A 15040-nucleotide genomic window follows, 5' to 3' on the forward strand; every position below is an offset into this window, starting at 1 on the left:
CATGCCCGGACCTTTGTCATCAAGAGCTGCCTGTGGGAAAACATAGCCTTGCTGGGGCTGTACCTGGGCAGGGGGATGATGCTTTAATCAGATGAGCTCAAGCCACACTCCTCCAGGTGATAGCAGACCAGTTCACAAGCCCACTGTTTAAGTCCTGTTGTCCAGTGGGTCCCATGTTACATGGGGTCCTGGGGTGTGGGGTGGTTGATCTCATCAGGGAAGGTAGCAGGTCGTAGTGCCTCTCCCCCGGCCTGGGGAACTGGCCGGCCTCACACTCTCTCCACTTTCTCTGGCAGCATCCTCAAAGCCATGAAGCTGGCCGCCAACACCTGCAGCCTCCCCCAGGTGAGTGTCCCCACAGGGCAGGCTGCCCCTGAGAGCCTTGCACCAGCCATGCCCTCTCAGCCCTGCTTCTTGTCTCCTCAGGGCATGGCCAAGCCCGAAGACTCCCTGCTCATGGCAAAGGAGGCATTCTTCCCTGCACAGAAATTCCTTCTGGAAAAGCCTGGTCTTTTGGCCAGCCCTGGTAGGGGAGGAGGGGTGCTCTTGGGGCTGAGGGGCCGGGGTGGGAGCTGCCCGTGGGTCTCTGGCCTCCTCCATGCCCTCAGACCACTGCCTTCCACACGGGCCGGAGGACGCTGGATAAAAGGCGGCCATGTTGATTGAGCGCCTCCTGGGTGCCAGGGACTGAGCTGGGCGCCATCCACAGCTAAGCCAGCAGGCCGCTGTCCCACAGGGTGCCGCCCACACCCACACCCACACTCAGGGACACACAGCTCACTCAGGCCCTCCTGAGGTCCCCCGAAGGGCTCGCTCATGCCCTAGCCTTCGAGAGCAGCAGGAAGAGGTCACAGGGGACAAGGAGGGCATTCACACCGCACCCCCTACAGCAGACCACTGGGAATGGCCTGCAGACACGCCTGTCTCCCCCAGATCGCCCCTTCTCCCCACACAGTGGCTTCGTGACCTTTCAGCCATGTGGCCCCAGCTGAGACTTTCTGTGTGCTGCCTCCATTTCCTCTTCTGTGAAATGGGGGCGGTAATGGGCCCTGTGCGGTGGAGTAAGTTAGCAGCATGGGAAATACAAACGTACAGACAAGGGGTGCAGGGCGAGCACCCAGGAAGTGGGCTGTCCTGCTCTGGGATGGGGGTTAATCCTCCCAGGGCGAGGTGCTGGGCCCATAACGAGTGCTCAGTTAATGTGCTTGACGGTGGGAGGGGGGCTCCCCAGAGCTGGCATTTGGCCCAAGCCTTGAAGGCTGGGGATCAGAGAAGGGGGCAGGGAGTGTGTGTGGCAGAAACAGCCGGTGTTGGCACCTTGCGCTGCCGGACGCCTATAGCACTCGTCCCCGCTCCCTCCTGCCCTGTGCCCCCTTCCTCTCCCTCCAAATTTCTGTCTCTTTGTATGTGTCTCTCTGTCTCTCACTGTTTCTCTGTCTCCCTCTTTCTATCTCTTTGTCCTTCTGTCGCTTTCTGTCTTTCACTCTGTCTGTCTCTGTCTCTCTGTCTCTGCCTGCCTCTGTCTCTCCCATGTTATTTCTGTTTTCCTATCTCTGTGTCTCTCTGTTATTTCTCTCCCTGTCTCTGTCTCTGTCTCTCCCCATCACTGTCTACCTCTCTGTCTTTCTCTCTCTCTCCTCGCTTCCTCTGTCTGTCTGCCTTGGTGTTCTAGAGGAAGACCCTTCCGAGGATGATGCCATCAAGGATTCTCTGGGCACGGAGCAGTCCTACCCATCCCCTCCACAGCTCCCACCACCACCAGGGCCCGAAGACCCCCTGTCCCCCAGCCCAGGGCAGCCCTTGCTGGGCCTTGGCCTAGGCCCTGATGGCCCTCGGACTTTCTCGCTGTCCCCCTTCCCCAGCCTGGCTTCAGGGGAGAGACTGGCAGGGGACACACTGCTGTCCAAGCACATGATGCCCCCGGCTGCCTTCAAGGGGGAGGCGGGAGGCCTGCTGGTGTTCCCCCCGGCCTTCTATGGCGCCAAGCCGCCCCCGGCCCCTGCCACCCCGGCCCCTGGCCCTGAGCCACCCGGGGGCCCTGAGCCAGCGGAGGGCAGTGGTGGTGGCGTGGCCACAGCGGGGGCCGGGACAGAGGAGGAGCAGCTGGACACGGCGGAGATCGCATTCCAGGTGAAGGAGCAGCTGCTCAAACACAACATCGGGCAGCGGGTGTTTGGCCACTACGTGTTGGGCCTGTCCCAGGGCTCGGTCAGCGAGATCCTGGCCCGGCCCAAGCCCTGGCGCAAGCTCACGGTGAAGGGCAAGGAGCCCTTCATCAAGATGAAGCAGTTCCTGTCGGACGAGCAGAATGTGCTGGCTCTGAGGACCATACAGGTGCGGCAGCGAGGTGAGTGCCGGCCGAGGGCCCATCTGCGGCGCACAGGCTCAGACCTGGTCTCCGCGACCCAGCCCAGGGCATGGGGCTGGCTGGGGTCTTGAGAGCACAGCTCGGGGTTCAGAGCCTTGGGTCTGCCACCTCACAGCCGTGTGACTCGGGGCAAGTGAGTCTGCCTTTCTGTGCCTCAGTTTCCCCCTCTGGCCGCTGTGGTGCCGTTCGGGCTGATAATGGTGGGAAAAGTCTGGGCCCCAGGGGCTGCCTTGGCAGATACCCGCTGAGCACCTCCAAGCCTCAGTTTACCCATCCGTAAGACAGCCTGGGTGACTGCCAACCTTGCCAGACTCAGTTTTTAGGGTAATCCATGGGAAGGGCCCAAGTTTTGACCTCACAAACACCTGAGTTTGTGTCCAGCTCTACCATTCATCTACTGAGTGACCTCAGGCAATCCACTTTAGCTGCTCTGTGCCTCAGTTTCCCCATCTGTCAGCCTCATGGGGGGGTTAAATGAGTATAAAGCATGTAGTAACTCCTTGAGAACTGTTAGCTTTGATGGTGGCTGCCGTCAGTGGGTTTTGTTGTTGTTGTTATTATTTCAAGCTAGAATCACTTGTAGGTCCACAGTTTGTCACCCAGACTAGCGAAGTGGTGGTCCTGCCACACACACACGGTCTGGCCCTCAGAGGAGGGCACCAGCCTGTCACCCTGCCCAGCTCCAGGGACTGACCCCCAACATGCAGGTCCCCACAGCAGATGCCTCCTTTCCTCCCCCAGGCAGTATCACCCCGAGAATCCGCACACCAGAGACCGGCTCTGATGACGCCATCAAGAGCATCCTGGAGCAGGCCAAGAAGGAGATCGAGTCGCAGAAGGGGGGTGAGTGTGACCACAGCAGGTGAGGCCCGAGGCCTCCAGGGCCTGCTCTGAGCAGGAGGCAAGGCCTTGTCTCCCTTCATCCACCCCAGAGGGGATTCCAAGCAGGTCAGAACCTCTTTGCCTCTTTCCAAACCTGCAGCCAAGTGAGGTCTAGGCCTGGAAAGTGCCAGATCCTATCCGGTATGGAGCTACAAGCCACGTGTGGTTATATCCATTTAAATTAACTAAAATTAAGTGAAATTAAAACCTCAGTTCTTCAGCCGCAGTAGCCACATCGCACAGGTGACGAGTGGCGGCCACGTTGGGCAGCACGCCTCCGGAACGTTGCCCTCACTGCGGAGTTCTGTTGGCAGTCCTGGTCTGGGTTGTCCAGATGTCCTCAACTTTCAGGAGGCACAGTGACCGATATTCACACAGGAGCTTGTCCAGCACAGGGGCCTGAGCCTCACCCCCTGACCACCGGTCTCACCTTCCTTCTTGCACCTTACTTTCTAGTTCCCAGTGGGACACTGTTCCCCTTGCTTCCTCCCACCTCTCAAACCATGCCTCCTACGCTTCCTCAGTGGGTGCCACACTCAGAACTCAGTGGTTAAAAACAGCATAAATTTATCGTCCTACAGTTCTGAAAGTCGGAAGTCCAAAGTCAGCTTCACTGGGCTACAGCTGCGTTCTTTCTGGAGGCTCTAGGGGAAAATCTGTTTCCTTGCCTTTTTCAGCTTCTAGAGGGCGCCCAGATTCTTTGCCTCCAGGCCTCTTCCTTCACCTTAGCAACGTAGCATCTTTAGTCTCTGTCTCTGTCTCTCTCTCATCTTTCTGCCTCCCTCTTACAAGCACCATTGTGATTATGTGGGGTCCACCCGGATAATCCAGGATAATCTCCTCATCTCAAAATTCTTAACTCTAATCACATCTGCAGACTCCCTTTTGCCATGTGAGGTAACATGTTCACAGGTCCCAGGGATTGGGACATGGATATCTTTGGGGGACCATTATTTAGCCTATCACAGTGCACTTTCTTCATCAACCCCTCAAACGTGGGGTTCCCCCAGAGCTCCACCCCAGGCCCTCTGACTTTCTTACTCTTCCTAGATGAGTTAATCCACTCCTGGAAATTCCAACAACCCTAACCCTAACACTAACCCTAACCCTAACCCTTACCCCATCCAGGGGTCACTTAACTTCTGAGTGCTTCTTTCAAGCTTGTCCATCCCCACCCCAGCTGCCACCAGCCTAATGAGCCACCATCATCACTTGCTGGGACTACTGCAGTAGCCTATTTACTGGTCTTGCCAATGATGTTCTAGGCCATGCTCTGGCTCATTCTCCACCCAGAGGCCAGAGGGATCTTTCTAGAGGACACACATGGTCATATCATTATTCGAAATCCTTCCATGGCTCCCCACTACCCTCAGATAAAATCCCAACTCTTCAACAAGGCCTACAGGCCCTATTATAGTCTTCAGACTCCTCCTGACCCCTCCGTGCCTCTCACATGAGCTGTTTATAGTCATGCTTATCCTCATTCCTGTTCCCTGTGCCCCTAATGCCATCCTCACCCCAGCCACCTTTCATCTGGCCAACTCCTGCTTATACTTTACAGCTCAACTCAGAAGTCATCTCCAGGAAGCCCCTCATCCCCATCCAGGTGGATTAGATACCACCCCTCCTTGGATCCCCCATAATGACCTGTATTGTTTGGTGCAATGGAGCCAGAGTGACCTGGCTGCAAATTTTGTCTCTGCTATTTATTAACCGTGTGACCATGGGCAAATTGCTTAGCCTCTCTGTGCCTTCATTTTCTCATCTTTAAAATGGGCACAGTATTTGTACTCCCTTCTTAAGGTTGTGTGAGGATCAAATGAGATCAGGCCTGGCAAGCACTCAACTGGGGTCTAGTATGTAGAAGGTGCCCCTGAAAAGTTAGCTGTCCTCGTTACATTATCATCATTATGTCTCCATTGTTGCATTTATTCATGTTACAAATGACTCTGCTGATGTGGCTGTCCCTCCCACCAGTCTGGGGGATTCTTGCAGCCAGGGACCTAGTCACATCCCTGCACCCAGCATGATGTAGTACAACACAGTGTAGACCACAGCTGACTTAGAACTGGATGCTGGCTTCAGCACTCCCACTCCATTTTACATTGTCTGCTGCCCCATGGTGGCGACTCGGAGCAAGTGTCCCGATTCCCAAGCCTCTGATTGCTGCTGGAAGCCAAGAGTTTCCCAAGATGCCTCCCCTTCCCGGTCCCTGGAAAGGGTAGAGAGGGGCTTACCCTGCTGGGAGCCTACACTGCTCCACCCATATAATCTGCTGAGCCCTTACTGTGTACACCAGGGGTCCCCAACCCCCGGGATGTGGACCAGTACCAGCCCGCGGCCTGTTAGGAACCGGGCCGCACAGCAGGAGGTGAGCAGCGTGTGAGCGAGCGAAGCTTCATCTGCCGCTCCCCATGGCTCCCCATCGCTCGCCTGAACCATCCCCCCGCCGGTCCATGGAAAAACTGTCTTCCATGAAACCGGTCCCAAACATTTATTAAGTGCCTACTGTGTGCTAGATAGGGCTTACACATACAGATGAGACACAATATTGGGGTGAAAAGAATCATGAGAAACAGTTTAATCTAACTCTTCCACTGAACAGGAAAACTGAAGCCAAAGAGGAGGAGACACACTCACAGTTATTCAGAGACCAAAGGAGAACCCAGGTCTCCTGACTCCCTGTACAGTGCTCTCCCACTGGGGGGTCAGAAACAAGGCAGCAAAGAAATTAAAAAGGCAACATCATAGAGGGAAACCTTTGCATAGTTGGGGGTTTCCTGTGAAGGGTCTGTGAAGAGTTCAACAAGAGGAAGAGTGCCAGGTTATCCCCCCGTGCCCCTGACAAGAGTGAAGGCTAAGCAGAGAGCAATTAGCAGTCCTCTGGGAAGGAAATGAATGTGGTTGACACTAACTTGGGAGATCTACTTTTGGGGATCAAAGGAAATGTCCAGAATGGGGGCAGAAATTTATATACAAGCTATCTCTTTATTGTTGTTTCCAACAGTGACAAACTAGAAACAATCTAAGTGTCTAGCAGTGGGGGATCAGGTAAGTAAAGCACAGGGTATTTCCTCAGTGGTATATGCAGCCATTAAAGATGGAAGAACTTATAATCATAGGAAAAAATACTCATGTTGACACCAAGTGAGGGCAAACCAGGCCACACTCCCACATATCAAGTGTGACCATCCCATGAATGTTGTTAGAAAACAGATTGGAAGGAAAAACATGAGAAAATTTCATGTGGTTGCCTCTGGGGGAAAGATTAGAGGGGATTTTTATTTTCATCTTAACTTTCTGTGCATTCTTAGCTGTCCACAATAGGCATGTATTTTTTTTTAATAAATTTATTTATTTTATTTATTTATTTTTGGCTGCGTTGGGTCTTCATTGCTGTGTGTGGGCTTTCTCTAGTTGTAGCGAGCGGGGGCTACTCTTCATTGTGGTGCGCGGGCTTCTCATTGCGGTGGCTTCTCTTGTTGTGGAGCTCGGGCTCTAGGCACGGGGGCCTCAGTAGTTGTGGCTCGCAGGCTCTAGATCGCAGGCTCAGTAGTTGTGGCACACGGGCTTAGTTGCTCCGTGGCATGTGGGATCTTCCCAGACCAGGGCTCGAACCCGTGTCCCCTACATTGGCAGGCGGATTCTTAACTACTGCTCCAGCCAGAGAAGCCCCTACTTTTTTTTTAATTGAGGTAAAATTCATATAACATAAAATTAACCATTTTAAAGTGAACAATTCATTGGTGTTTAGTATATTTACAATGTTGTGCAACCACTGCTTCTATCTAGTTCCAAAACATCTTCATCACCCCAAAAAGGAAACACTGTACCTATTAGCAGTCACTCCCTATACTCTCCACCTCCCTTAAGCCCCAGGGAACCACCAGTCTACTTTCTGTGTCTATGAATCTACCTATTCTGGATATTTCATAGGAATGGAAACCATGCAATATGTGGCCTTTTGTGTCTGGCTTCTTTCACTTAGCATGATGTTTTCAAGATTATTCCATATGGTAGCATGTATCAGTGCTTCTTTCCTTTTTATGGCTGAATAATATTCCATTGCTCTATTGCTTTTTAATTGGAAATTAAAATTGGGGCTGTGAGGATCCACTAGGGTATAGACTGCACAACCAGATAATGGAGGAAGGTCTGTGTTGATCTGGGTTGGCCCAGGGGTGGGGAGACCTCAGCATGGGAAAGGCCACTAAGAGGGCAGAGGGAAACACTGTTTTGGTGTTCCTTTTTGTTTACCACTCTTAAAAAAAAAAAAGATTTTTCACTAATACATTGCTTATTTCACAGCTCAGTTAGAAAGCAGGTTATACTGTGTGTCCTCTTCTGGGACTTGCTTTTATCTGCATAGATGGATCACAGCATATGCAAAAGACAAGTCTTTCTTTAATGTTATATTATCCGCATGAGCACTTTCTCCACATGTGCTAAAATCTCATTGTCCACCTGATTTTTTTTTTCTGTAAGATTTTTTCTTTTTTCTTTTTTTTAACATCTTTATTGGAGTATAATTTGTCCACCTGATTTTTAATGGCTGCCTAATATTGTCATAGGGATGGACCCTAATTTACTTAACCAATCCCCAGCTGCTGGACAAAGAGGTTGCCTCCAACATCTTGCTGGTATAAATACTGTGCTGTGAACATCTTTGCCCTTCAATCCATGCCCTGCCCATGGGCCTCCAGCCACCCTGTCATCTTTCCCACAGGTGAGCCCAAGAACTCGACAGCCCCACTGAGCATCACCAATGGCACAGCCCCCGCCAGCACCTCAGAAGATGCCATCAAGAACATTCTGGAACAAGCACGCCGCGAGATGCAAGCGCAGCAGCAGGCCCTGCTGGAGATGGAGGCAGGCCCCCGCGGCCGCTCGGTGCCTTCCTCGCCCCCAGAGCGGCCCTCGCTGGCCGCCGTGAGCCAGAACGGGGCCCCGACCCACGTCAAGCAGGAGGAGAGTGGTGTCGGCGGCGGTGGTGTCAGCAGTGGGGGGACCAGCAGCAGTGCCACACAGACATCCCTCACGGTCCTGTCCCCGGCCGCCTTTGTGCAGAGCATCATCCGGAAGGTCAAGTCAGAGATCGGCGATGCCGGCTACTTCGACCACCACTGGGCCTCGGACCGCGGCCTCCTCAGCCGCCCCTACGCCTCCGTCTCGCCCTCACTCTCCTCCTCCTCCTCCAGCTACTCCAGCCAGCCCAACGGGCGGGCCTGGCCCCGTGGGGACGAGGCCCCCACGGCCCCCGAGGAAGAAGCGGCTGGGAGCGAGGACGAGCCCCCCAGGGTGGGTGAGCTCAAGGTCGAGGGGGGCGGCCTCGAGGGGGGCAGCGGCGGGCGACTGGCCTACTACCCGGCCTACGTGCCCCGCACGCTGAAGCCCACCGTGCCGCCCCTGACCCCCGAGCAATACGAGCTCTACATGTACCGTGAGGTGGACACCCTGGAGCTGACGCGCCAGGTCAAGGAGAAACTGGCCAAGAATGGAATCTGCCAGAGGATCTTCGGGGAGAAGGTGAAGATGGCGGGGCCCACCCTCAGAGGCTCCAGGGCCTGGAGCGCGGGACCTGGGGAGGGAGGACCCCCATCCCGTGTCCACGGTCTGGAAAGAATGCGTGTGTGAGTGTGTGCGTGCGCGTGGGCAAGAACTGGGCAGAAGCAGGATTCGGACCCAGGTCTGTGTGAACCCAAAAGCCCTTTGTCCTGTTTCCAGCTGTCCCTGGGCACTGGAGGAAGGGGAGCCAAGGGCAAGGCGGTTGTTAAAGCTGTGAAACCCGTCCATCTGGTTAGGAAATAGCCACCTACCCCACCCTGCTCGGGTACCCTCCATCCCTCCCATGGTCCATCCACTAAAGGGTTAAGGCTCAGCCTAGCTTGCAGGGGGTGGGGTGGTCTCCTGATTGGTTGGTACCAGTTGTTAAGTAGTTTTATTTCTTTTTAAAATGTAGATTTATTTTTTAATTAATTAATTAATTAATTTGGTTGTGCCGGGTCTTAGTTGCAGCAGGCGTGCTCCTTAGTTGCGGCTCATGGGCTCCTTAGTTGCGGCTCACCGGCTCCTTAGTTGCAGCATGCGATCTCTTAGTTGCGGCATGCATGTGGGATCTAGTTCTCTGACCAGGGATCGAACCCAGGCACCCTGCATTGGGAGCATGGAGTCTTAACCACTGTGCCGCCAGGGAAGTCCGTGTTAAGTAGTTTTAAACACCACCTCCGGCCATAGCAGAAGAGCAGGCAAAGGGTCATAAGCTCAGAGGAAGGAGAAATGACCTGAATGGGAGACACAGGAAGGCTTCCTGGAGGAGGGGGCACTTAAGGGGTCTTAGAGTCCAAGCAGGATTTTTTTGATGTGGACCATTTTTAAAGTCTTTATTGAATTTGTTACAATATTGCTTCTGTTTTATGTTTTGGTTTTTTGGCCGCGCGGCACGTGGGATCTTAGTTCTCCAACCAGGGATCTGCACTGGGAGGCGAAGCCTTAACCACTGGACTGCCAGGGAAGTCCTGAGGCAGGATTTTTAGATGGAGGGAAATCAGGAAGGGCACTGCAGGTGGGGGGTACAACACAGGCACACAGCAGGCACCTGGGGAGTGAAGAACACATGAAGGCAGCCCTGGCCTCTCAGAACAGGAGTGAACAGTGGGCCTTAGGGTTCTTGGGGAGAGTGGTGGAGGGGATGGCCAGGGACCTGCTGACCTACCCTTCCTGCCCTGCCCATCCCCAGGTGCTGGGTCTGTCACAGGGCAGTGTGAGTGACATGCTGTCCCGGCCGAAGCCGTGGAGCAAGCTGACGCAGAAGGGGCGGGAGCCCTTCATCCGCATGCAGCTGTGGCTCTCGGACCAGCTCGGCCAGGCCGTCAGCCAGCAGCCCAGCGCCTCCCAGGGTGAGTGTAGACAGGGCCCCAGAAGTGCCAAGAGCCCTCACTCTTCCAGTCTGTGCAGTGGCTTCACTGCCCGGGTCTGCCCCCCTCCGCGTCCCCACAGCCCCAGCACCACTGCTGCTGCCCTGAAAGAGTGCAGGTTGCTCCTAGTTGGTGTCCCTGCTCGCCTTTCATCCTTCCTTCAGCCAGACAGGCACTGGTTTTAAACCTCTAGGTGGCGCCCGGGTGCGTGGAGCAAGTGGAAAAAATACTTTGCACGGGAGCCCCACCTTCCTTCCCATCCTGTCAGGAGTCTGCTGATTGATCTCTTTCTCCCAGCAATCCAGCATGCAGCCTCAGAATCATTCTCAGCACAGGGCCTTGGGCAGCTGTTATCCATCCATTAATGATGCATAGGCAGGGTGGAGTCTGAACTTTTCCTGGGTGAGGAAACTGAGGCTCAGAGAGTTGCCCAAAGTTACAGAACCTGAGAGTAGAGGGATTGGGGCCCTGAGGTGGGGACTCCAAGGACCTCAAGCTCCCTCCCCAGTGACAATCAGTGGGCAGATCCATCAAGGCCCTGGTGAGATGCCTACCCAGGCCATGAGGGGGATGGCTGCCAGGACAGGACATCTGACCTGCCTGCTGAGACCAGAGAAAGGCAGAGACAAAGAGAGGCCAGACTCCGAGTCCGAGGACCTCAGCTCAGTCAGTTTGTCCATCTCTAAAGTGGGGATTGGTCAATAGGACAAAAACTATATCTCAGGTTCACAGAAATGAACCAGATCAATGGGTATCAACAGGAATAGTACCTGAAACATAATGTCAGGGAACAAAATCTTACCTCCCAGTGATGGTGTTTGTTTTAGAAGTTAATGCCCACAGACAAGAAATGAAAAAAGGTGCCACCACCCACCTGCCTTCGAGGAGGGGCTGCTCTGGGCAGGGAGGGGCCAGGAAGAGACTGGGAGGGGACCGGAGGGCTCTGGCTGTCTCTGTTCCTTTTTTTCTTTAAAACAAACAGGGAAATTTGAAGCAAATAGGGCAGTGTTAACATCTATTAAGGTGATAGGCCCAGGGAAGGGAGGGAGGACTTTTCTGTACATTTCTATAGCTTTGAAATATTTTATAATATTTTATAATTGAGGACTAATACAACTGTTATAATGACAGCGGTCATTTGTCACACACAGTGCTAACCACTTACAGTGTTTTCTTCTTTAATCCTTGTGTTAATCTTGACCAGAGGGACTATTTGTCCTTCAGTTTTACAAAAGAAGAAATCGAGGGTCTGAATAGCACAGTGACTTGCCCAAGGTCACTGGCCAGTTAGTGGCAGAGCCAGGATTAGAAGGCAAGACTGGAAGCTGTTAGACTCCCCTGCCTCCCAGGGTTTCCACCTCAGAGCCCACACTTGTGAAAGGTCCCAAATCCTTTTTTTTTTTTTTTTTACCATTTTAGCCATTTTTTTAAGTGTACGATTCAGTGGCATTTAGTACATTCACAGTGTTGTGCAACCATCACCTCTGTACAATTCTAGGACATTTTTATCACCCCAGAAGGAAATCCCATACCCATTAGCAGTCACTTCCACTTCCTCCTCCCCCACAGCCCCTGGCAACCACCAAGCCTGCATTCTTACTCTATGGATTTACCTGTTCTGGGCATTTCATATCAATGGAATTAAGACAATATGTGGTCTTTTGTGTCTGGCTTCTTTTGCTTGGCATGATGTTTTGAAGATTCTTCTATGCTATAGCTTGTGTCAGAAGTTCATTCCTCTTTATGGCTAAATAATACCCCATTGGAGGGGTAAGCCACTTTTTGGCTACTGTGAATAATGTTGCTATGAACATTCATGAACATGTCTTTGATCACCCGTTTTCAATTCCTTTGGCTATATATCTAGGAGTGGAATTGCTGGGTCACATGGTAATTCTATGTTTAACTTATTGAGGAATTTCCAAACTGTTTTCCATAGCAATTGCAGCATTTTACATTCCAGCAGCAAGCCAACACTTGCTATTTTTCCATTTTTTACTGTAGCCATCCTAGTGAGTATGAAGTGGTATCTCATAATTTTTATTGGTATTTCCCCAATGTCTAATTGTTTTGGTTTGTTTTTTTTTTTCTTTGTAATGGAAGGATTTGAGGTAGGGATAGAGTTAGGCAAAGACAATCAAGAATAGTGTTCTTGGCATAAGAAACAGCAAAAGCAAAGGCTGGGAGGCAGAATCATACACGGTTTGGGAAGGGAGGTAAGTGCAGATGAGGGTGGACATCTTGTCCCCTGCTTACCCACAGATCAGGACACCAGGACCCCAGGTTTGTGGAAACAGAGATTTGAGTGGTCCTGACTGAAATGTATTCACTCAAAAGCACCTGATGCCTCCCCAGGCTCTTAAGACTAACGTATGTTCTCTGCCTTCCAGGGGCTGGTATTTAGTGGATGAGAAGACCATGTCGGGCATAAGCATACCTGAGCTCAAGTCCTGGTTTTGCCAGTAGCCACTCTGTGACCTTAGACATATTGCCTGACCTCTCTGGGCCTTAGTTGCCTCATCTGTAAAAGGGGATACCATCATACCTACCTCCTAGGGGTGTTATGAATGTGATTTGACATCATGGGTGTAAAACACATAGCACTATGCTAGGCATTAAGTGCTCAGTAAAAGGAAGCTTCATGAATTACTGTCGTCATCATCACCGTTGTTGTTGTATCTAGTAAGGAAGAGATCTGGCACAAGCAAGAAATTACAGTGAAGTGTGACAATGTGTAGTCAAGGTGCTCTTAGACCCCAAAGGTGTACACCTCAGCGAAGGGGCATTTGGGACTGGGTCTTCAAGGATACATAGGAGTTCAAGGTTAGGGGGAAGGCTTTCAGAGTGGGAAGACCAGCCTAAACAAAGGCACAGGGGTTTAGAAGAGCCTAGGAGGTTTGTGGGGAGAGGGGTAACTGAGGGGACTGTGAATTGCTCCAGGTCTGTGAGGTGGGCAGGGACAAGAGAGTCCAGAGCCTTAAACACCAGGGCAAGGAGGTACACGTTTCTTGTGCAAGGGGCAGTGGGGAGCCATTGAAGGTTCTGAAGCATGAGAGTGGTCTGATCAGAGTGATCTACTTGTTGCCCACAGGGAAGGAGGAACCCATCTAGAGCAGAGAGAGGCTCAGGATATCCTTTCTAGAATCAAAGCCACTGCAGGATGGTTATGGGGCTCCCTTTACTTCCTACTTATCATACATTTTTATGTTTATCTTAACAAATTTCCATCAGGCACCAGTTAAATACTTTGAGGAAGAGGTACCTTTTTCTACTTCGCTGGAAGGCACCTTGTGGACCGGCACAGGGATTCCTAGACACCCTATACTACACGCCCCTCCCTATTAGGGGCACCTCCCTAGGCACGTCCCCTGCCCTCCCTGGATTGTCCGGAGGCTCAGCTCACGCTGGAAAGTCCAGTGAGTGACTGATTCCTCAAGAGGTGATCCGCATTATCTCGAGTCCTCTCCAGGCCCTGAGTAGGATAGTTGCAAGTGTAGCGCTATTTGTTTTACAGCCCCATTTAACAGATTCAGGAACTGAGGTTCGACAAAGTCATCCCACCCAAGATAACTTCTAAGTGGTTTTTAAATATACATTCACACAAAATGTCTTTTGACAAATGAAAAATGTGGTTTTAAAACTCACTTTTTTTAACATGCCAAGGTACTGTGGACATCTCTTCTTGTTCTTTTTTCAGCTTTTTGAGATATATTTGACATAGAACACTGTGTAAGTTCAAGGTAGACAATGTAACAATTTGATAGATGTATATATTGCAAAATGTTTACCATGGTAAGGTTAGTTAACACATCCTTCCCCTCACATAATTACCATTTTGTTGTTATAGTGAGAACATTAAAGCTGTACTCTCACAGCAACTGTCATATAGTACAGAATTGTTAACTACAGCCACCATGCTGTGTATCAGATCCCAGAACTTACTCATCTTATGTGGACATCTTTTCATTACATTAATTGCTGCAGGGACTCACTGTATTTTATTTAGCTGATGCCCAGTAGTTGGACTTGTAGGTCATTACCAACTCCTTTTTTTCCTTAACTTTCAATTTTGATGTAATTTCTAATTTACCAAAGAGTTGAAGCAATAGAACAACCAACTTCCTAGACCCTACACACAGATTCACCAGTTGCTAATTTTGCCATATTTGTGCTCTTTCTCTCTCGACCATTTGAGAAATTAATTGAAGACATCATGTCCCTTTACCCCTAAATGTTTCCAACAAGTATTTCCCAAGCATGAGAAATTTTACAATAATAACAATACTGTTACGTAACCCACTATCTATATTCAACTTTCCTCAGTTGTCCCAGTAATCACCTTTATATAATTTTATTTTTCCCTGTCCAGGATCAGATTCAGGATAACTTGTAGTTAGTCATCATGTCTCTTCAGTCTCCTTCAGTTTGGACCGTTCTTCTGCCTCTCTTTGTTTTTCAGTTTTGACATTTTTCAAGACTAGAAGCCAGTCATGTTGTAGACTGGCTCAGTTCAGCTTTGTCTGATGCTTCCTCGTGGTTACATTCAGACTGTGCACTTTGGGCAGGAATATCACAGAAGTGATGCTGTGTCCTTCTCAGTACATCGTATCAGGAGGCACCAGTTGTTTATTTGTCCTATGATTGGTGATGCTAACTTTGATCATTTGGTTAAGGTGGTGTCTGGCAGGTAGCTGTACCGTAAAGTTACTATTTTTCCCTTTGTAATTAATAAGTATCTTGTGGGGAGATACTTTGGGACTATGTGGATATCCTATTCCTCATCTAACTTTCATCTGCTAGTTTTCACATCCAGGATGGTCCTTGCCTGAGATATTACTATGGGGGTTGCAAAAGGGGTGTTGCCAACTCTTGGCTC

The 15040-nt window shown here is 51.0% G+C and overlaps 1 protein-coding gene across 1 annotated transcript in view; it reads left to right on the plus strand.

Moving 5' to 3' along the window:
• Window positions 1-15040, plus strand: part of CUX2 (cut like homeobox 2) — a 262762-nt gene that overhangs the window by 240185 nt on the left and 7537 nt on the right. Inside the window, exons 13-18 of the mRNA XM_068563131.1 lie at window positions 297-345; window positions 427-526; window positions 1673-2347; window positions 3110-3211; window positions 7977-8776; window positions 9987-10146. Of these exons, the coding sequence (XP_068419232.1) occupies window positions 297-345; window positions 427-526; window positions 1673-2347; window positions 3110-3211; window positions 7977-8776; window positions 9987-10146 (1886 nt within the window). The remainder of the gene's footprint in view (window positions 1-296; window positions 346-426; window positions 527-1672; window positions 2348-3109; window positions 3212-7976; window positions 8777-9986; window positions 10147-15040) is intronic.

Source organism: Eschrichtius robustus, chromosome 14, assembly GCF_028021215.1.
Source record: "Eschrichtius robustus isolate mEscRob2 chromosome 14, mEscRob2.pri, whole genome shotgun sequence".
Taxonomy (NCBI): domain Eukaryota; kingdom Metazoa; phylum Chordata; class Mammalia; order Artiodactyla; family Eschrichtiidae; genus Eschrichtius; species Eschrichtius robustus.